General features: G+C 34.4%; 1 protein-coding gene across 3 annotated transcripts in view; it reads left to right on the top strand.

Moving 5' to 3' along the window:
- The window catches only part of nav2b (neuron navigator 2b), an 82507-nt gene that overhangs the window by 5672 nt on the left and 52574 nt on the right, over positions 1–24261 (top strand). For 2 of the 3 annotated variants that reach the window (XM_016551997.1, XM_016551996.1), the window contains exons 2-12: positions 784–901; positions 1352–1404; positions 2891–2963; positions 3049–3301; positions 4050–4118; positions 4425–4555; positions 7838–8780; positions 8877–8989; positions 12160–12271; positions 15008–15358; positions 22405–22527. In XM_016551997.1, the coding sequence (XP_016407483.1) occupies positions 784–901; positions 1352–1404; positions 2891–2963; positions 3049–3301; positions 4050–4118; positions 4425–4555; positions 7838–8780; positions 8877–8989; positions 12160–12271; positions 15008–15358; positions 22405–22527 (2339 nt within the window). The remainder of the gene's footprint in view (positions 1–783; positions 902–1351; positions 1405–2890; positions 2964–3048; positions 3302–4049; positions 4119–4424; positions 4556–7837; positions 8781–8876; positions 8990–12159; positions 12272–15007; positions 15359–22404; positions 22528–24261) is intronic. The other variant, XM_016551998.1, reaches the window with a different exon arrangement.

Below are 24261 nucleotides of genomic sequence, written 5' to 3'. Positions count from 1 at the left end.
AATTAAAAACAGAAATAAATATAGTATTTTTATTTGACATTTTGTAATTTGTGTATATTTGTAAAAACTAGGGCTGTCAAATGATTAATCGCATCCAGAATAAAAGTTTTTGTTTACATAATATCTATGTGTGCACTGTGTATATTTATTATGTATATATAAATACACACACATGTATATATTTAAATAAAAAAAAATTTATATATTAAATATATTTATATATAATATAAATTATATGAATAGAAATATATACATGTAAATACATGTAAATATTTTCAAACTATATACTGTATATGTGTGTATTTACATAATAAATATACACAGTACACACACATAAATTATGTAAACATAAACTTTTATTTTGTATGCGATTAATCGCGATTAATCATTTGACAGCACTAGTAAAAACTATTTAAAATATTTATTCTTATTCTTCTTATTATTATTATTTGCTGATTTTTTTAAAATATATTTTTAATCCAAAAAATATTTGGATTAATTGGACACTATTGTATATACCATGTATTATGAAGTATTAAATTATATTTTTCAGCTATAACCATTTTAAAAATAATTTGTACAGTCTGGTATTCCAGACTTCTTTGACAACCTGTTATATTAATTTTCCTGAAAATTTCCCTGTCCACACTCTAATATTTAAATGGTAGCTTATGGACCACTATGTGGCATTTGTCTTTCATCCATGTAAAATCTGAACCCAGAGTTTGATGTTAAGTGCCTTTTCCTCATTCGGTCTCTTTCTATTTTTCTTTGAATGAATAGATTTATACAGATTGGGCCAACCACTACCTAGCCAAGTCCGGACACACACGCCTGATTAAAGACCTCCAACAGGATGTTGCCGATGGCGTTTTGTTGGCAGAAATCATTCAGGTTGTAGGTAAGATTAAAGATATAAAAAATAATTTTCCATAATTCAACAACCCCCCTCTTCCTTAAGAAAAAAATTAATACATCAAACCTACAATTTTGCTCCACCGTACCGGTAATTCTAACCATAATGAGGAGGTAGAGGAGGAGGACTGGGAAAGAAATGGACACACATGAGCATCAAAAAAACTCACCACCTTTATTATTTTGAATGTGTTTTGAAGCCGTTTTATGAGATCAGTTTCTGAAAAGGGGCAATTTGTAGATGGTTTATGATGCTACAAACTGAGTTGTGAACATTTTATTAAGCTGAAATAAAATTAACATTTGCCAGAGGAGGATTCCTGTTATACATGCAAAAGCCTGACTACCACACAAAGTCGAAGATGTTTTCATAAAACCAACAGGTATGGTGTTACTTTAATTCAGTGCCATTCTTTTTTTTCATCTTTCCATTCAGCAAATGAGAAGATTGCCGATATCAACGGATTCCCAGAGAGTCGCTCTCAAATGGTAAGACTCAAAATGCGTGTTGGGAAAAGAAACAAACCACAGACTGTCAACTCCAAAAAGGACAGAAAAAGCACCATACGTGTAGTCCATACGGCATCTGCTCTATATTACAAGGTTTTGTTCTGAAATTTAACCCAGTGAATCCTACACTTTGTAAATTTCCTACCGTAAATATATCAAAACTTAATTTTTGATTAGTAATACGCATTGCTAAGGACTAAGGACAACTTTAAAGGCTATTTTCTCAATATTTAGATTTTTTTGCGCCCTCAGAGTCCAGATTTTCAAATAGTTGTGTCTTGACCAAATATTGTCCTATCCTAACAATATATATACAGCTTTCAGATGATGTATACATTTTGAAAAATTGACACTTAAGACTGGTTTTGTGGTCCAGGGTCACATTTGACATGCAAATGTTTAAATTATCAACATGATCAAAACTGATGATGATCAAAAAGACTGTTGTACACAATCTACTACAACCTTTCTGTCATCTGATTAATAGTTTATACTTTTTAGCAAGTAAAAGGCATTTCAGTTTAATTCCCAAAACGCCCTTCTTCAGGTTGCTTTTTGCTATGAAATCTTCACTTACTTTTTATAAAGTAAACATAAAAATAACTGTTATATTGTTAGTAATATTTCAAGATGAACACTTTCTGGACTGAATCAACTTAGGTTTACTTGTTTATCCATACATCATAAAACTATGCTTTAAAAATCATCTTATTAAGACATTACTGGAAGATACAGAGTGACAGCTGTTATTTATGTGCATTTTATGCAAGTAATCTTCTATACTGTTATACATTTCAAGCTATCAGAAGTTCATCGTACTTTTTGGCCATATAAATAACATCTGCACCAAATTGCATTTTTTTCTCAGTTTGGACCTCTGTTTTTTTCCTTCTTGAATATTAGTTCCATATTCTCCTATATCATGCTTTATGAGCCATAAAATCTATCAAATATGATGCTCAACAAAAAAATGCATGCAGACCTCTTTTGTTTTATTTGTCGTAAGGTTTGAAAAAACTGTTCTTTAATTGATTTTACTGACTAGTATTTCATATGTCAGGCTATACAGTAAGTTCCTGTTCACTCGAAATCTTCCATTTATGTCAAAAATATACATGACTGAAAAATAGGGTGAGAAAATGATGACAGCGTTTTCATTTTTGGGTGAACTGTCTCTTTAAGAAACAATCTCAGTGAGGACGATGGCAGGTCTTGTTGACCTTAAACCCTGGTGCGTGCTATAGTCTGTCGTCTCGCCAGTGGTCAGGATATACATTGTAATGTCACAGGAACACCGCAGGACGGACCCACAGGGTTGTAAACCACAAATCTTCCCTATTGAGCACCATCTGTTGGGTTGTATGCCCTGTACACCTGAGTGTAGTGTGTAAACCAGCTATGGTGGGGTCACATTTTCCAAAGAAGGCAAGCTCTTGATGTATGACCTTGTTTTTCTCTTAAACAGATTGAGAACATTGATGCCTGTCTGGGCTTCCTTGCTGCTAAAGGTGTAAATATAAAGGGACTTTGCGCTGAAGGTGAGCCGACTCTTAACTAAGCCAGTGCTCATTAATATTTGAAACAATATGTCAGCAAGATTCTTTTCTTTTTCTGCCAAACCAGAGATCCGCAATGGCAATCTGAAGGCCATTTTAGGCCTGTTCTTCACTCTGTCACGTTTCCGGCAGCAGCAGCAGACTTTGAAACAAGCCTCCAGCAATGTTCAGTTGCTCCAGAACAACCAGGCCCACCGATGCTCCAGTCCTGCCCTGCCTCCTCACACTCCTCCCTGTAGCTCTCCCTGTCCTTCTCCCATCCACCAACACTACACCTCCTCCCCATGTGCACAGAAACCTCAGACAGACCTGCAGTCCAGGTATTATTCTCCAACTCATAAACTGGATAGCTTTTTCATAGACAAACTCCATAGCAGCTGGATTGACACATCAGTAATCAACTTTAAATAATTTGGATGGAGGAAAATTTATTTTATTTATTTTATTTTATTTATTTTAGTACCTAAAGTGGCCAACATGTTACATTTTTAAAATAATAAAAATTCTGATTTTGAGACTTTTTTGCATAAATTGCAATGTTGTGTAAAAACTGCATTCAATTTGTAAGTTTCAGATTCTCTTAAACTACTCTTTATAGCTTTTTTAATTTTTACACTCTCAACATTTCTAACAAGTAACCTATCATTTCCATTTCTAACTTCCCAGTTCTTTTATTTTCAGTGTTGTTTTAGTATTATTTTGTAATAGCTATTATAATATTTATTAATATTTTTCATTGGCTTTTACTTTTTGTATTTTTATCTGTGCTTTTGTCATTTTTATTTTTTGAAGTATTTTTATTTAGCTTCATATTTATTTCAGTTTTAGGTTTTGTCATTTTAATATTTCCACTTCAACTTATTTTATGTCAGTTAATTGCCAAGGCAACTTTTTTAAGTTTTTAATCTAATATTGATATTTTATTTAATAATTTATCAGCTTTATTTCAATTAACAAAAATAATTTTTAACAGTTTTAATTTCAGTGGTTATTTCTTCTTAACTCTTAACACGTAACTTTTCTGTCCATTCCTTTTTCTTTCTCTTTTGTTTTTCCTCGATCTTGAAGTCATCCCTCAAAAGGCTCCAATCAGAAAAAAGCTGTCAGACTCTCAGTTGCTCAGAAAAAGAACTCTAGGTCAGCTTTCCACATTTCTATATCACACCATGCCTGATTTACATCTCCTTGTGTTCCCAGTATATTACTACACAACAGCACCATCTACTGGTGATCTTGCGATTCCACATAATCCAATCTTGTGTCATCAGGGCCAAAAAAGCATGTGAATCACTTCAATAGTCATTGTGTTCTCGTTCATATGATCAGATGTGGATTTTATAAAAAGGTCACTGAGGTTTATTTATATAATTGGCGCTCCAGTCTTGTGTTTTTGCAGCATAAATACTTAAAGGATGAGCTTGTTCTGACTGAACTCTTTGTCAGGCTTCCGAGCCCCTCAGTGAGGGCAGGTGGAGAGAGTAAACCTCGAACCTCAAACACCAACAGACGCAGCCAAAGCTTCAACCAATGTGACCGATTAAAGCCATCAATCTCTGCCTGCGCTCATGAAAGAGGTGAGTTAATCGCATTCATTTACACAATCTGAAATTATCCATGTGGTTTATGTAAGAGTATGTAAGCAGTTGTTTGGTAAAAGCTGTTAAGTTTGTATATCTGTTACAAGAAAAACCATCTTGAAATGACCCTAAGTCCCTTGCTCAACCAAGCCTATAACCTTTCACCCAGATCTTTAACCACTACACCACGACACCCATGGAATTATAAGGCTTACATGTGAAAAATTGTAGAGATTTATCTGACTTTTACTTCCTCAAATTGGTTAAAAAAAAAAAAACGTCAGAAAATAACATTTATATTTATAATTAAATATATTATTTAAAAAAATAATTACTATTCGTTTTAGAAAATAAACTAGTATTTTTAACATGTAAATATATTATCTAAAAACTTTTATTTATTTACTTATTTATTTATTTAATATATTTATTTTAAATAAAACTGGTATTTTTAAATATGTAAATGCTTAGAAAAAAAGCATACAAATGAAATGGACTTGGACTTTATGGTCAAAAAGGCCCATAAAGAACCATAAAAGTATCATGAAGACAACAGCATAGTTATATTTATTTTTTTATCCATCTGGTATTGGACATTTTTCAACAACATTTTGTCTCAAATTTTTCAATATTTTAATTTGAACATTTTTCTTGCACAGAGTGAGTGATCTAAACCACCCGCCCTCGATTTGTTCAATCTCTAAATTGGGTAACTGCTCATAGCGTTCACAGTTTTATGATTGTGTAATTGCATGCTGTGTTGTTGACACATTTTTGGCCCACTGTTGTTTCATTGCGGCAGGCTCGGTTTACTTCAGCATTGAGTTATTTAGGGTGATAACCCCTCTAACATGTCACATAGTTGAGTGACTGAGAATATGTGGATTTTTGTATTCAAACCAAAGTCATAAAATCATATAAAGTAATTCTCCCTGTTTGCACACGCATGATGTACATGTCTGTGTGTGGTTTGTATGGACTCACAGCTGCACGCTGCTGGCTGTGGTATGATGATGATGAGAGGCATTTACTGCTCACTGATTCAGCTCTAATTACTGTACTTGTGGCAAGAGCAGAAGAAGAAGCAGAGAGAGAGAGAAAAAAGTCAGTGATCATAACAAAACTTTATACAGTGAGATTGAGCAGTTAGGAAGACATGCAAGGAAGATGAGACTGTTAGGAATTTTGCTCAGACTGCCTGTAAGGTAAGCAATGCTAAACTGAGTTTTCATGCAACAGGCTGGTAAATAACTTCATAATTATATACAAAGGAAACAACCACAGGGAAATAACATTGATTTTCCACTGATGAAATTAGGGAGATATTGAATGAGATCATTGAACTGAACAGAACAGTTTGGTTTCATCACATGCTAAATTTTCATGCATGCTGATTTTATATAATATAAAATGTAATGTAAGCATGAAAAATAGCTTTAATGATTGTTAGTCACATGAACAACTGTGCCTTGGAAATTATAAATAATTTCTTCACAGTATCAAATATCAAGAAATGCTTCACAGTGTAAGAAAAAGTGAAGACGTCGAAGATCTTGATGAAGAATAACTTTTATTACAGAATAGTAGTGACAAAGTACAGGCAGCACTTCGGATTCAGCGGAGTCAGAATGAACCCCGAACATCCTAAGCTCAATCATTTTATACTGTATTACGTTCATCTTTCCGCTCAACATGTAAATTAAGTTTCGTTTTAAATGTAAATTGCGGATGACAATGAAAGTGATAGCCTTCCGTTCCCACATCTTCGGTAGACTCAAGTGGGAACAACCAAATGTTAAGGTGATAAGATTAAACAGAATCCATAGCAGTTATTTCATGTACCCTTTTGGTCAGCAGATGGTTCTTGACGGCCTGCTGCTGCTCCCACGCTATAAGTGACAAATTATCGCTCCGGAGGTACTATTTACATATGATTAAGATCGGAAAGAACTATCTATATGATAATTAAGCTCTTTGTAGAGAATGGAGCATAGTTTAATACACAATTTGGAGTGGAAGTTGGGTCGAGGCAGACTATAATTTCTTACAACAGTCAGTCTCCTTTTTTAAACAGCAAAAAAAAAATGTATCTCAAAAATAAATATAATACATCACATCACATTCTTCAGATGTTTCTCTTCATAGTTCATGCTTCCTTTTCTCAGCACTTCATCCAGTACGCTATCATATTTTCAAACTCCCACGGGCATCACACTTTCTAATGTCTATGTGCAACAGCTTGACTGCACTTGCTAGCGTTTGAAAGATTTGACCCACTTTCTCTGTGCCTTAGTGGCTATTTGACCTCCCTACTTTACTTGGCCAACTGCCTGTTACAGTTAAATGTCCAAAAAGTGACCCAAAGCAATTCAAAATATATATTTTATAAATTTTTGGCCTGTCTGAAAGGGATAGTTCACCCAAAAATGAAAATTCTGTCATTAATTACTCTTACGGGGTTGTTCCAAACCCGTAAGACCTCCGTTCATCTTCGGAACACAAATTAAGATATTTTTGATGAAATCCAATAGCTTTCTGACCCTGCATAGACAGCAACGCAACTACCACGTTTAAGGCCCAGAAACGTAGTAAGAACATTGTTAAAATAGTCCATGTGACATCAGTGGTTCAACCGTAATTTTATGAAGCTACGAGAATACTTTTTGTGTGCAAAGAAAACAAAAATAATGACTTTATTCAACAATTTCTTATCTTCCGTGTCAGTCCCCTCTGCGCATTCACGAGAGTACGATGATGGATTCTGACATAGAACATGGATGCTCTGAACTTTGTTTGAAAAGAGAGGAATGGACAATTGCGTTGCTGTCTATGCAGGGTCAAAAATATCGTAGTTTTTGTGTTCTGAAAATGAACGAAGGTCTTACGGGTTTGGAACGACATGCGGGTGCGTAATTAATGACAGAATTTTCATTTTTGGGTGAACTATCCCTTTAAACATTATACAATTTACAATTTTTTTATTTTATTTTATTTAACTTTTTTACAATTTACCAATTAATTTTACATTATATAATATTTATATAATATTTGGAATATTTTTGCAAACCTTCAAAATAATATTTGAACAATTCTGTCATTAAATAAAATACTATTTGTTTAGATTAAGTACACTTTCAGAAACCTCACAGAGTGAAAGAAATGGAAATTAGAGATCCTTGGTCTTCACCAATATGAGAAATTTTTTGCATATTTTGCAAAGCACATGTACGGTTGTGATGAAGACCTTCTAAAATGTTATGTTTCATCTTGAATTTGCAGAGAAAACCACACCATCACCCATAATGGCTGATCATGGACCAATCAGCTCTTCTATTCCTCCACCCAGCTGCACCAGCACCTCTAAACCCTGGAGAAGCAAGTCGCTCAGTGCAAAACACACTGCTACATCCTCCATGGTCATGGTTAAACAACCACCCCCAGATTCTCTTGAGGTTCCTCCTAAGGTGATCGCCCAGAAGTCTATGCTGGAAAAGCTCAAGCTCTTCAACAGCAAAACTGGTTCCAGAACCTCCAAGTTTGTCAGTACAGAAGACGTCAGTGCTGTAGAACCAGAAGAAGGTCTGATTTGCCCCATACACCCTGAAGCCCACGTTGGAAACCAAAGGCCTGTCACCCCCAGCAGTTCTGGTAACTCAAGTCCCAAGCTAGCGCTGAAGGGTATTGCACAGTTGACGCTCGGAAGGGCTTTAGCACCCAAAATAGCCTCGGCAAAAGCGACTGAAAAAGTTAAAGAGAAGTCAAAGCCTAAAGAGAAAGACAAGCTCAAACAGCTTCCTGTTACAGAACCTGAACATCTAAAAGGAGATACCAGAACCGATGGACATGTTACACCCGAGACTAAGAAGTCTGTTCCCAAAGGAAGCAAAGCCAAATCAGCCATGAGTGGGATTCCTAAACCAAGCCAGGGAGGAAAGGCTTCAGCTGCAAATAAGACTGTAGCATCGCCCCCTTGTGGTGCGGAGGGAGAACGGTTACGGATTGGAATGATAGGAGGTCTGTCTGTGCATAAAGGGCAGAAAGACAACAGAAACTACAGCTCTACTTCTAGCTTACCATTTCCAGAGGGGAAAGGTTGCCAAGATCTCACTCTTGGTGCTCAGACCCACTCAACAGCCAGCAACATGGTCAGTGTACAACTTACACAGCTCCAACAACAATACAACCATCCCAACACGGCCACTGTCACCCCATTCATGTACAGGTGACACCTTTATGATAACTTGAATGCATTATCCTAGATACTCCATCGGACTCTATTTGGCTCTAAACTAGCAGGTTGTTCTGTCACTTTATACAGTAGGTCTCAAACAGAAATTGATAAGACTGGGCTTATGGCAGGAGTGGAGGAAAGAAGAGAACGAACAGGCCTGTGCAGCAAATCCATCCATACTTCTCTGGAGAACCTGACAGGTACTCATCGATTCACAAAAAAATACAGAATAGACTAATTAAACTTGAGTTGAGACTAACAGTGTTTGGGAAGCTATGTTGAAACTGAAAATAATAAAACTAGAGAACATGCAAAATTCTGTAACTGAAAAAACAGCAACTATGTTTCAGTAAATATTTCGCTACAAAAATGACATCAAATGAACTGCTACTCAAGGCCACAAATAATCGATTCGAAGTGAATTGCTTCAGTTCTTCATAGTTAATCTTTTTTTAGTGATTTATAGTAAATCTGCTCATTGATTCATAATGAATCATTACAGTATTTTAGCGATTCATTGCAAATAATAATTTCAGTGTTTTAAAGTCATTTTAGCGATTCACAGTGAATAATTTAAGCGATTCATATAGTGCTGTCAAACGATTAAATGCAATTAATCACATCCAAAATAAAAGTTTTTGTTTACATAATATGTGTGTGTGTGTACTGTGTATATTTATTATGTATATATAAATACATACAAATGAATGTATATATTTAAGAAAAATTTTGTTTATATATTACATATATTTATATATAATATAAATTATATGAATGTTAATATATACATGTAAATATTTTCAAAATATATTCTGTATGTGTGCCTATTTATATATACATAATAAATATACACAGTACACACACACATATAATATGTAAACAAAAACATTTATTTTGGATGCGATTAATCTTGATTAATCGTTTGACAGCACTAGATTCGTATTGAATTATTTCAGTGAATCAGTAACAGTTTGTTATAATTAATCTGATATCCCAGTGTTAGATTTGAAAGAGAGGACAGTCGGGACTGTTTCAAAACAGTCTTATATCATTCTACTGAACATTTTCTGCTGAACAAGTGTTTGCTACTCTTAGGTAGTTACTCCCTAACTCTAATGCCTAGTTTGGACAAGGTCGTTTACTGTCTCTGATTATTTATGAATAAGTGAGCACTCTGAGGCCAATGTCAGGCTGAGAGTGAACAAGAAAACAAAACAGCACTCATCTGCATGTAAAAGGCTATGGATGTCAAGAAGTTGCCAAGGCTTACCAGCATGTGTGTGTGTGTGTGTGTGTGTGTGTGTGTCCTTTCTCAGTCTGTCAGAACTTTGTGTAGAGAGAAAAACTCTTCTCCACAGGGGAAGTTCCCTGGGCTGGTGTAGACATGAGAGCTGTATTCTAATTTACCCTCTCTTTTCCACGGAGGAAAGGAAAGCTCACAAGAGCTTCTTTCACGAATCAATCGGCACATTCTCTCGGAAAACAACTCCGATTGTGTCAGACAGACCATTTATCCATCTTAACAGAAGCGTAGGAGAGTCAGGGACAAGTTGCCACCAGAAAAAAAAAAAGCTCAGGACATTAGTAGCACTGTGAAGTCGTCTTCTGCAACCAAGACAAAAGACCTGCACCACTGGAAGCAGACCTAAATAAATCGTCTTCTCAATGGACCAAGCAGGAAGTCATTGTCAACTGGGATCTCCTCTCAGAACAGGAGGACCAAGAGAAGGTTCTTATGAGGACACCTCAGACGACTGCTCCAGTCTCGAGAGAAAGGACAGGTTCAGGGGTGTAGAGAGTTCTGGAGGACCTCCGACATATTCTAAATGGCTGTCTGAACACACTCAACCAAGGGTTTTGAATGAAGGGGAAGTTAACACATTTAGCTGTGTATATCAGCTACATTTGAGCCAACACTCTTGTGTGTGGGATGGAATTGCTCGTGTTAATGAGGAGATCCTTCTAACCATGTTGGATATGTTTGAGAAGCATGAAAGTAAGTAGATGTGTGTGTTGGACGACTGTCCGTTTTAAAGAGTTACCCAAGAGGCTTTTAGCACACCTAAAGTCTTAATTATTCATTTCTTGGGGCTTTTTGATCACATTTTATTTATAAAGACAGTAGCGAGAGGAGGAATGGACCTGCGTCTTTTTTATTAGCATTTGTGCGAACTGTTAAGTCACATCTCTGCAATTCTGTTCTTAACAAAGTCTTGTCTTTTTTCTTAGCTGAAATCTGAAATTGTTGGCTTAAAAGAGAAAAATGACTGTGGAAGATGATGTTTTTGCTAATAGGTGCTGTAGTCCCCCTTTTGGCAATTATTGGCATGTACGTTGACTGCCAGGCTACAGCTTCAGTGAATCTGTTCTTCTCTGACTTTATTATTAACAGTGATATTTTAGGATAACTGATATACTATTATAGATTTTGTTGATGTTTTTTTAATTAGATTTATTTTCATATTTTCTGTTTTAATTTTAAAGTTCGAGTAATTTTGTTGTTTTTGTAATTTTTATTAGTTTAAGCTGTATAGATTTAACGTTTTAATTTGATTTATTTTAGCACTTCAGCCTTAACTAAATGAAAATGATCATAATAACACATAGCAAAAATCGGTCATGACAGCAGTTAAGCTTAAAAGAGAATATAGACGTTTATGCTAATTCCTGTTAGCGCCCCTTGTGTTGAAAATGCCTACTTGCATTGGGTTATGAACATTCAACCCTTCCAAATAAAGCCGATATCAATCTAAATGCTGTTTTTGAATGAGACAGTTTATATTTTAAGCAGTCTGAGAGGAAGCTAGTCTGTTTTTACTCAAGTAGCGCCTAGTGAGCAAAGATTTAGCATTAGCTTCAGTGAGCAGTTCTAAAAGACGTTGTTTGTGGTGTTTACAGCCTGCAGGAATGTACTTTACCATGGCATTCATTCTTTTACACGTTTTACATCATGTGCGAATGTGTGTGAGTCTGCTCTGTACGTCCTGAGCCCCTTGTGGACCCCTCATGATCAGTAAACAGCCGTTAATCCGAGTGGCCAAATCCCCGCTCACCTATGGCATACACTGTGTGTTTATTTTTAAGCAGCGGTTGGCTAACGCTTCGTTTTCGTTAACACTGGTGCAAGAAAACAAAAACCTCTTTTACAGAATGCTAGGAGATTTAACTTCACAAGCAAAAGAGGCAGAGTTAGAGCTGTGATGCTAATACAGAGTTTGGAGTTGCTTCATTTACATTATCCCAAGATTCTCAGGGTTTAGGCTTTTTTAAGCATTTTAGGTGTGTGAATATGTGTGTTTGGACATGCCTTAGAGTTACGGTAGCAGTTGTTTGCAGACTGTGGTGATGGTGATGAGTCTGTTTTCCTCAGGTGAGGACTCTGAAACCAAGAGGCTACGTACCGTGAAAAACATTGCTGATCTGAGGCAAAACCTGGAAGAAACCATGTCCAGTCTGCGGGGGACGGCTCATTTCAGTCACAGGTAAGAACATTGGGATGATTTTATTTTTGCTTATATATTTAGTGTGTTTCTGCCTGCTGAAAGTGGTCAAAGTTAGTTTTACTCATCTAAAATATTACATATCTTAAAGTGATAGTTCACCCAAAAATTACAATTACCCCATGATTTACTCACCCTCAAGCCATCCTAGGTGTATATGACTTTCTTCTTTCAGACGAATACAATCGGAGTTAAATGTAAAAAATGTCCAGGCTCTTTCAAGCTTCATAACGGCAGTGAATGGTGGTCGAGATTTTGAAGCCCAAAAAAGTGCATCCATCCATCATAAAAATTGCTCCACACGGCTCCGGGAGGTTAATACTAATTGTAAAAGCCTTACAACTCAAATAATGCACAAGTTTTAAACGAAGTGCTTTTATAAAATTATAAGCTTCATATTTCTGCTTTTAAATCATTCAAAATTGGCCCTAATGTAAGGGCCACTTTGGTAACTTCCATTTTTGCTTTTTCAATGGAAACTAGAGACAAGTCTAAATAATTTTTTTATAGTAATCAACCCAAAGGAGTCCCACTAGTGGTAGCTGCTTCTCACTACACTTTTCCTAGTTCATGGTCAGGCTCTAAATGACTTCAGTTCAGTAGGGTTGAAGTACAACATGACATTAATTATGACTGGGAACAGAGATCACAGCACAGTTCAGAAAGCACACCATTGTTCCCGGGTGTGTGAACCCTTTTATCTCTGGGGGTTTGCAAACTGTTAAACTCTAAACGGCTTTGAGGAAGACAGTTTGATTGGCATTAGGAGCTGATTTGGGGGGTGCCGGGGTTTTGTCTTTGCTGTGATCAGTTTGATGCGTGTCTCGGCCTTCCAGGGTACAAAAGCTGGCCATGAAATCGGCTGGGGGCCACCTACTGCCTGTTAATACTGGATAAAAAGCTTGTTTTAATATTCCAATGAAACCCTGTCATGACAGGATGCCGAATTTTTCCAGAAACTCAGTGATGCTTTTACTTTTTGCTTGCTTTAAGAGAAATCTTCTGTTTTCTTAAAGGGATAATTCACCCAAAAATGAAAAAGTCATTATTTACTCACCTTATGTCATTCCAAACTCTTATTGTTTTATTTTCTTTGGTGAAAGACAGAAGGAGTTATTTTGCAAAATGTCAATGCTGAAATATGGTGTCAGGTATGTCCCTTGCAGGCAGTGTCATTGTTGTTAACTATAAATATAAAAAAATGTTTTTGATAATTGAAATAAAGCTGAAATTAAATATAAATATTAAATTAAAACCTTAAACTTAAAAATGGGAAATGCTGCCTTGTTTAAAGGTAATTTAATTGTATAAGTTTAAGTTGACATATTTAATTTACTGAACCTGAAATGTACATTAAAGCTAAATGGAAAATTAATAATAATAGTAGTAGTAGTAGTAGTAGTGGTAGTGGTAATATTAATATTATTAATAATAATAATAATAAAAATGTCAAAATTGCTGAAAAACCTAAAATTCAATTTAAAATGAAAACTGAAACTATAAAAATAGAAAAAAAGCAAATTCAAAATATTAATAAATGCTATAATATTATGTAAATAATACTAAAATAAGATTGTTCCCTTGACATTTCAGTGAAAGTAAAAAGTTAATCAGTAAAAGTTATCTGCACATAAAACTCATTATTCTGTCTATCAAATAATAAGAAATTGTTAAATTATACTGTTTGCACTTAAAAAATGAAATGATCTTGTAAACCTCTTCTTTGACATTTACTGTTAACTATTTATTGTGTTTTTTTTATAATCTTTTTTTTGGAGGGGGGGTTCATTTGTCACTTGGTGGTTGTCAGTGGTGTTACAACCCTTTCTTCATTGATTAAAATAAAATAATAAAATAAAGACAAAGATGAATAAAAAAGTCAAGATGTTAAGAAAGACCTAATAATAATAGTAGTAGTAGTAGTAGTAGTGGTAGTGGTAATATTAATATTATTAATAATAATAATAATAAAAATGTCAAAATTGCTGAAAAACCTAAAATTCAATTTAAAATGAAAACTGAAACTATAAAAATAGAAAAAAAGCAAATTCAAAATATTAATAAATGCTATAATATTATGTAAATAATACTAAAATAAGATTGTTCCCTTGACATTTCAGTGATGAAAAAGTTATCTGCACATAAAACTCATTATTCTGTCTATCAAATAATAAGAAATTGTTAAATTATACTGTTTGCACTTAAAAAATGAAATGATCTTGTAAACCTCTTCTTTGACATTTACTGTTAACTATTTATTGTGTTTTTTTTATAATCTTTTTTTTGGAGGGGGGGGGGGTTCATTTGTCACTTGGTGGTTGTCAGTGGTGTTACAACCCTTTCTTCATTGATTAAAATAAAATAATAAAATAAAGACAAAGATGAATAAAAAAGTCAAGATGTTAAGAAAGACCACCTTTCATGGGAGAAAATGTGATTCAAAACTTGTATGTCTGAAAATATAAAAAGGTTAATGAAATTCATTTTTGAGAATGACCCTGCTGTTCTTTCCATTGAATGAAAGAGAATGGGGACGAACTCCAAAAATGGTCCACAAAACTATTTGATATACAACAAAAAGGTTTACTTCTAGGCATTACATTCTCAGCTTTATTTTCTGTATCAAAGTGGCAAATAGCCCATGAGACCTATAGTTTATACCATTCGAATGTCATCATTAACTTCTGATATCTTTCCTGTCTGACTATCACCTGCCAGCACCCTCGAGACGACCTTTGACAGCACCGTAACTACTGAGATCAATGGGAGGGCTTTGCTTGCCCTCAGTTCCCACCCTGCTTCTGCATTGCCATGGCGACTGGGCTCATCCAGCCCTCGCCTTCAAGCTGGTGATGCCCCCTCTTCAGGAAATGCATTCGTACAGCATGACAGTGGCTGTGGGCGGCACACACACAGGCATCAGACCTGCACACACAACGGAGTCCTCTGCGGCCTTGAACTCTCAGAGAAGGTGGAGGAGCTGGAGGGCGTCGCCATGGAAACAGCGGGGTACACGAGTGATGGGGACGTCCTGGGCAAGAGCATGAAGATGGATACTGTCACCAGTGGGTGAGTGTGGTTTGATGGTGTGTTTGCAAAGTTTTCAAATCTTGATAAATCAGCTTTAATGATATTTGACCATACTGAGATTACCGTGTCCGCTTGGCCGTACAGTATTTGAAAAATAATGTGTTTTTTGAACATTAAAGCATGTCAACATATTCTGTTACACCAAATACACAAAATAATGATCTTTAAAAAAGCATCATATGACCCCTTTAAGAGTGTTACATTTGTGTCATCTACTAAAAAAATAGGGGGAGGGTAAATATTGTGTTAATTAAATACTGATTATTAAATTTTTCAGTTGAAATTCAATTTATTTTACTAATAAGTTGGTAAGTAAAGCTTTTTTTATATGCCACCTTTTTAAATGGTTTTACAAAGTATTTAGTAATATTTTTAATTAGCTGTTAATTTTATATTTTCAGTTTTTATTTAAAATTTAGTTTAGGTTTTAGTAATTTTTTATGTGCTTTTGACATTTTAGTTATATTTTTATAATATCAATATTTCTGTTCAGCTTTATTTTTCTTTTAGTACTTTTCCAGTACTTATTTTTTGCAGTTTGTTGACAAAGCAACATTTAGAATTTTCTTTTAAGTTAGTTTTTCATCTAACATTTTAGTTTTATTTTAAGCTGCATTTCTGTTATTTTATACTGTAATTTTGTAATATATATATATTTTTTACCTTAAATTAACATTTAACATTAAAAGATGTATAAAAAACTAGTTTTTCTAAAGAAACTGTTCAACAGCGACACAGCAGGTAAAGTTACAGCGGGGGTCCGTGTCTCTCTCGCCTCCCCTGAGCCCATTGAGTTTTAACAGACCCCCTAAAGCGTGCGGTGGGTTTGGTGGGGGGTAATTGAGAATGAATGGGGGAAAGTCACGTGAGAGGAAGCAAAGCCTCCATCGCGATATAATTGGATATGACTGGTTATGATCGGCTGTGATTGGTTAATGTGATAAATCCTGCCTCTTGTGTTCATGCACGTTCCACGATCACGAATCAGTCTGAATGAACAGTATAATGGCGTTAATGGGAAGACTAATTTTAAAAAGTAAGTAAACAACTCACACACTTAGATACAGTTTAAGCACTTTGTTACATCAAAATAAGACATAAAAACATGATCTGTGGGAGGTTTTAGTGAGTAATCAGCTTGGTGAAATTTAAAGTAAATCTCCACGTCTGTGACCAATATTTTCCATGCTTTGATGAATGATGAGCCTAAAAATTCAAAAATAGTTAAAAGTTAACTATTAAAAAGAGTAGCTGAACATAAGTTCACAAATAAAATATGTTGATTAAATTGTTACTGCCTGGAGTTATTATTTTGGAATAAATGTAAAATGCTTAAAAACACTTAGTTGATGAGATTCATACTTGGCTTTAAGAAATACAATATTGATTACACTGTTTATTTAAGAAGAAAAAAAATAGAATTGTGTTTTTTTTTCTTTTTCTGATAATGTAAGTAATATTTATTTAACCAAGAAAATGTGACTGGGACATGAATTTACATTTGATAAAAAAAATTTAAAAAAAACTTTAAGGACCGTCCATTATTGATATATACAGTATATAGTGATGTATGGTAATATACAGGTATAAGAATGCATCTCTCTACATCTGCCTCTGGGTGGCGCTCTTTTGCCAGTCCTTTTTACTAGTTTATTTCGAATGAGTTACTTCCAAACAACTCACAAATGTTATTATAACCATTTTTTTTTTAACCATTCTTTGCTTAAGAAGACAGTCATACTGGCAAAAATACTGTAGCTTTCATGTTCAGTATAACAAAAGTGAAAACATTTTTTAGGCTTTTTTAATTTTGATGATAGTTACAAAGATGTATAATTGACATTTTTTACAAGTTATAATGTCCATTTAGCACTATATATCAGAAGATACAGTATTAGTGTGTGTGTGTGTGTGTGTGTGTGTGTGTAGCAAAGTGGCTCGACGCGCCCTGCGCTGAATTCCTACTGTGTCCCATGAGCGGCTAGCCACAGCTTTTTAGCATGTAATCATGCAACGCCGATCCAGCTTTCTTTATTCCCATCGCTCTTTCATTGTGTCGTTCACTAGGAGCTCTGCCAGTTTTGCTTGCATGCTCAAAGTCATGGTATACTGGTGTGGTTTGTGGCAACATGCAAATTACAGTGTGTGTGGATGAACTCTTGGCCTTGTTTTGGACCATACAATCACAACCCAAGCTCGTCTGCTTCTGTATGTTGCTTTAAGCAGCTACTGACACAAATGTGTACATTAGGGTATCACTACTGTGCAACAATACTTTAAAAGCCCCAAAAGCTCTTTCATGTTCGCAGTTATTTTGTTCATATGTCTGTTATCAGCTGTTCATTTGGCTGTCTCTCAGTAGGACATGAAAACGCAACATGAAGCTTGTGGTAAGAAGACGGGAGTCAGGGGTCATGGCAAATATTCATGGTTGAATCCTGAGAGAGGGTGAATATATAAATATTTGTGGCATGAAGAGAAAGAGTACTTGAATTTACCTCGCAGACATGCATTTAGCTGATTTTCATGGAAAAATCTGGAACCTTTTGACCCCCCGCGGAAGAGATATGAGGTTACATCCAAATTTGGAAATGCGACGAAATGTACAAACACAGCACATGTAGCAATGTACACACAGAATCGTGCATAATCTTTCCCTAGTCCTGTTCAAACAGGAATCAGACAGACAACTTTTATTGGATTCTCATATTCCTTCTGCTCAGTGCTGAATTCCAGTAGAGTGATTCTGTCACCACAAGAAAATCTTTGCGAGACATTTGATCATAGTTGAAAAAGCTTTTAAGCCCAACTACTGAGACCATATATGGATGGATTTTCAGTCAACATTGAGTACTTACAGCAAATTCTGTTTCTAAAACCTGATGCCTTGGTTTGGATTAGTGCCTTTTTACTAGCTTATCTTAGTTACATGTTTGAATAATCGGATGAAGACAACATAAAAAGCATTTAATAATGTTTTGTGGGAGATTATGTAGGGAGAGTATTGTTTATATCCATCAAGCATCAGTTTTATTTTGTCAGATTTTTTTAAAATTCACATTTAACTGAATGATACAGGACATTTTGTGAGAAAATATGTAGGACAGGTACTGATTTTATCCAGTGAGATTTGATTAAAGTGTGTTTATTTTATTTTATTTGAATTATTTTTAATAACTTTTAACTGAGTAAATAATTTGTAGGAAAACATTTAGAAACATTTAGAATGAGAAACAATTAAATCCATTCATAATCGATTGTAATGTAAATGCTATCTTTTTTATAAAACATTTATTTTATTTTATTTGTAAATCTGAGTATATAATTTGTAGGAAAACATAGGATCGGAATCAATTTCTAGTGATATTTGATTGAAATGTTTATGCTATTTCTTTTATTACATTTTTTTATTTATTTATATTTAAAAACATAAATAATTAAATATAAAATAAAATATTATAAAATTGAAATATAAAATAAAATAATAAAATATTTGTAGAAAACGTGTAGGATGGGACCTGATTATTTGATTTTATTTTATTTTAATTATTTTGAATAACTTTTAACTCTCTAAATAATTTGTAGGATTTATTTAGGATAACATTTAGGACAAGAAACAATTTAATCCATTCACAATTGATCGAAATGTAGATGCTATTTTTTAATAAAAGCATTTCTTTTTTTATGTTATTTGTAAAAACTTTTAACTGAGCATATAATTTGTATGAAAAAATTTAGAATTGGAATCCATTTCTAATGATTTAGAAATTGAAACAATTTAATTCATTCATAATTGATTGAAACGTAGATGCTATTTGATTATTTTACATTATTTTATTTATTTTTTTTCTGCCTATTTTCATTTATTTTTCCTTGCCTATTTGGCCTTGGAAACGTCAACAGAGAGTATAGAAAGTTATTACATTTTGATGAAAAATTATAAAAACAAATATTTTTGTTCTTGAAAACAGGAGTCATTTTCTTATTTAAATTTACATGGTCTGCGAGTCTGTCTGCGAGACTGATGTTGATTGGCTTGCAGTGGGTTACCAGGTCAGGGCAAATGAATAACCTCATTGGGGCAGAGTGTTTAACTGGTTGAACTAATGTTAACAAGTTTTGTTGCACAGTAACCGATGTTAAACAGAAGCCGTCGTTCCAGAGACACATCTGTCAGGGAACTAAAGAATAGGAAATATTGTCCAGCCCTAACATTAAAACACAGACACTATTCACAGTCATAGATAACCTCTATAAAAAGTACAATGCTGGTACTATAGTTCAGTGATGATATCAGATGGGGTTGCTACCATGCATACCATGGTATTGTTTATTTACCAAATTAATGTACCGTGACAAGACAGTTGCCAAAGGTTACAGAGGATATATGCTAAAAGAAAGTACATTTTAATCATTCAGTTTAATTAGTATGCTAAATGGTCACTTAAATTTACTAAACACGTTTACAGTTTTATTATAGGTTTACAATAAATAAAATAGACCAATTTAATATCTTTGCGCGCTACTAGTTGCTAAACCTTTGATAGATGTTTTGAAAATTATGATTAAGCAACCACAGGATTGTGAAATTCATATTTACTGACTTCTGATTTTTCTGCTCTGAATCGCACCTGATGATTCATGTACTGTTTAATTACCTGAAGTGAATTACTTAAATCATTAGTGTGGCGTATACTGTTTGGAAATTTTCCACCTGCCCGGCAGGTTAGTCAGCCGCTGCGGGTGATGAAACGCTGTCACCTGATTGCTTCACAGCAGGAAATGAGAGATTAAGCTAAAGGATGCGTGCCTGTTAAGACATCTTCAGAATCTGTCTCGTCACCATCTGCAACCAAAACTTACTCACTCCCATTACAATCAACAAAGCTGATACTGGGAAAATGCTTAGGAATTTGATATTTAAAAAGTGTTAATGTTACTGTATGTAAACATTTATTAGATTATATTAGATTAAACAAGATTAAACATTAAAAAAATGTGTATGTGTATATATATATATATAGATATATATATACATACACACACACACACACATATACAAACATATATATATATATATATACATTTATATAATTTTATGTATAAATTACACACACACACACACACACAAATGCATAAGGGATCTAGAATATGGTTGTGCAGATAAGGGCATTAATATGTGCTTTATAAGTACTAATAAACAGTCAAAATGCTAGTAAGCTTAGTATGCTTATAAGCAACTAGTTAATAGTAAGAATTGGTCATTAAACGAAAGTGTTACCTTATATTTTTATTTTACTTATATAAACATTTAGTTTAACAGGACAAAACATGTAATTGTTTTGTTAAATCTAATAATAATAATTATTATTATTATAAACATTTCCAGGGGATTTCAGGCAACCTGAAATTTCAGGCTTTTTTTATTTTTATATATTTTTTAACAGTGCAACAAGATGTTATTCAGTATTATTGTGTTGTAGTTCTGTTGTGCAAGAGATGCATCTGTTATATGGTAAAAATCATATTAACCTGAAACATCAAGCTTATCTGGAATTGGATACGCCTGTTATCAGCGCTGCTCTCCCCCTGCAGTAGTTACAAGTGTTTGGTTCATATTGCTTGTCCCCAGTGGGCAAATGACTCTCTTTTGAGAACCTGTTTAGAACATCCACTTAAACGGTTTAATCGAGTAAACACCCATCCACCTAGTGCCTCAGGTTAAGACACACTGTCCCACACAGCTCACCTGTCCACTTCTGCCTGCAGTCCAACCCACAATCGCTCTTATTTTCTCTCTCTCCTCACTTCTCAGTGCAATGTGTCCTTAGGGATATTAAGAACACGGATAAGCACTTACAGTAAGATCACAAATACATAAGCGCACACCTTAAGAGTCAACAGACACGGTCATGTGAAACCAGCCAGACTTTCTTGATGGTCGCAGTCCTAGCTTGTGACCTTTGGTGAGGTGAGTGAATATTTTGACTTGCATGCTGGTTAAGGTATTTTTGGTGTTAAATTAAAAGAGGCACTTGGTCTAGTTTATAGCTGCTTTGGTTTAATAGTTTTTGAATTGAGGTTCATTTAAACTAGCTTGTATCATATTGATTAAGTTATATGATGCAGGTTTCATTTGTAACTTCTTATCAAACATAATTGTTTGTGAATATTTTTTTGTGTATATATATATATATGTGTGTGTGTGTGTATCTTTAATTTCTTTTCATATATTCATATATTTATTCTATAAATATGCTATATTTATATGGATTTGTAAGATTTATATTTTTTTGGCTATGTAAACGATGTTGCATGTAAACATGTTTAACGATATATATCTTGGCTTTTAGGATTTTACATGTTATGAAGCGAACAAAACAATATATTTGGAGGCTAAAATGACAAAATGAATACTAAAACATAAAAATTTTATATACATGTATTTGTTGTTAATTTCTTTTCATATATTTATATGAAAAATTTACTATATTTTTATGGCATGCTATGAAGTGACCCAAAACAATATATATTGGGGGTAAATTAACAAAATAAAAATTTATATTAAATTTTAAAAAATATTATTGTGTGTGTATATGTATGTATGTTATGTATGTAAATAAATAAAAAGTCTTTCCTGTACAATCCATGGCAAGTTCTAAAATTATCGCACTTCTCTACTTAGGTAGAAAAACAGGTTTTTCCTGTGGGCTGATTTCTTGAGACATTGACAAACGTTTGTCTTTCCTCTGTTTGTAGTTAATTGAATTAATTTGTTATGAATGTGAACGTGCAGACACAACATGCCGTCAAAGGAGCCGGACAAGTATAGATCATAGATCATCAGATGGTGGCAACATCATGTAAAATATTTGCTTTTGTTAATGCGTCTCGCTACATATTTAACTGTAGCGTTTCACAAGACAGCCTGTTTATGCTTCATTCACAGATAAGACTCTGCATTAGACCTGCAATTTGTATCTTGTGTGCTGAACCAGCATTTTTATGTGTGTGTGTGTCTACAGATACATGACGGACGGAGGTCTCAGCCTGTACTCCAGAAGGGTTAAACGGGTCTCAGATGGAATGAACAGCGTGAGAGGGACCGTTCACCACTTTAATCCCAAGAGTCAAGATGATACTGATAGGTAGGACTTAACCTTTAACCTTTGCGTTACCTGCACTAACTCACCCAGTAGACTGTTTTTCTTTTTCTGATGATGTTGATCGCCACAGACTACTTGGTAGTCAAACCTGAGCATTTCGGATGGGCAACAGAGTTGCTTTTGTTTCCTCACAAAGGAAGAGAGTGGTCATTGTCTTCATCAGTGCCAAAGGCAACAGCTAATGGATCGGTTTAGACATACATTCAGTTCTTTATGCATGTGTTCTCACGTTCGGTGTGCCTTTGTGCCATCCTGCAGGCCCTGCGGCTTTTTAACGTCCCACATCCCTCGCCGTTTGCGCTGTGTCTCCTCAAACGCAACAACACTCTTTGTGAACATGTAAAGCCATCTGTGTTTTTACTAAACACACTCTGAGCTGACAGCGGTCGACATATTTATGATTAAAAATGTCTGATGAGCTGTGACTCATTGGTTAAGAATAGAAAGATGTCTGAAATGTCAGCTTGAAAAAAGGACATTAAAAATGTAGAGGTAGAAAACAAATACATTAGAGAGGATTTGGAAGAAATGGGCTAAGAAATGAAAGTGAAAAGGCAGTGGGTGGGGAGGTAAGGTGATGTTGCAAGAATGTGCTACTGGAATGATTGATGGAAGTATTGGAGCTGAAAGAAGCCTCAAAAACAAGAAAAAAAATACTATTTTTTTCTTTTTCCTAGTGTATTTGCAAGAGATTTTGTTAGTGATCATCATAAGCTGCCCATTGATGTCATTATTTACTCATCTACTGTCACGGTGTGTGGAGGCAGGCAGGATGACGAGGACGACAAGGATTCAAATAAGGATATTTAATGTAGAGACAACAAGGCAGATTCGGGTAGATGAGACACACACACTCGGGGTAACATTCACAATAACCGACAATACTAGAATACAAGAGACAGGAACTTATAGGGCAGATAACGAGGGGCAGACAGGTGAGCACACTGAGGATAATTAACTAATGATTGAACGGGCTAAACCAACAAAAGGGGAAGAAACCACAATAAACAGTCCACAGGGACGTTACACCTACATGTTGTTCCAAACCTGTATGACTTTTTTATTCTGGAAAAAACAAAAGAAAAAGTTTGAAAAATGGCCATACAATGAAAGTCAGTGGGGTCCAATGTTGTCAGGTTCTGTAATTAAAAATCCTATTAATATTTTCCATAGGGAACTGATTTTTAGCGATAACTTATAAACTGTTAAAAACAGATCTCCTGTGAGCTACGAGGTTGTTAATCGATAGTATATGCTTTTGTTGAAGCCATCAACCCACATCATTTCAACTTATTTTGTAAATAATCATGTTTAACAGTGGGATTCCTGGTGAAAAACTACATTTCCCATGATTCTTCAGAGAATCTCAACCAATCAGAGAATTGAGACAAAAGAAGCAGTTTCAATGAAGCACTGTGAATGACGTAATTAAGAATTCCAACACTCTCAAACTATTTAATAGTTGTATCTATCTATCTATCTATCTATCTATCTGAAGAGTTTATTTGCAAAAACAGATAACTCTTTTTCAAAAATCATGTTTTTTATTATGTTATCATGTTTTAATTGTTTTATTGTGTTAGTTAGCTGTATTTCTTTTTATTTTTTAACATAATCAAAATAACCCAACTGCGATTGTGATTGAGATTAATTGGAATACACAATTATCTGTTTTTTCAAATGAATTCTTCATATATATATATATATATATATATA

Source organism: Sinocyclocheilus rhinocerous, unplaced genomic scaffold, assembly GCF_001515625.1.
Source record: "Sinocyclocheilus rhinocerous isolate Xijiao unplaced genomic scaffold, SAMN03320098_v1.1 scaffold255, whole genome shotgun sequence".
NCBI classification, from domain to species: Eukaryota; Metazoa; Chordata; class Actinopteri; order Cypriniformes; family Cyprinidae; genus Sinocyclocheilus; species Sinocyclocheilus rhinocerous.
This window is presented reverse-complemented; position numbering and strand designations above follow the sequence as displayed.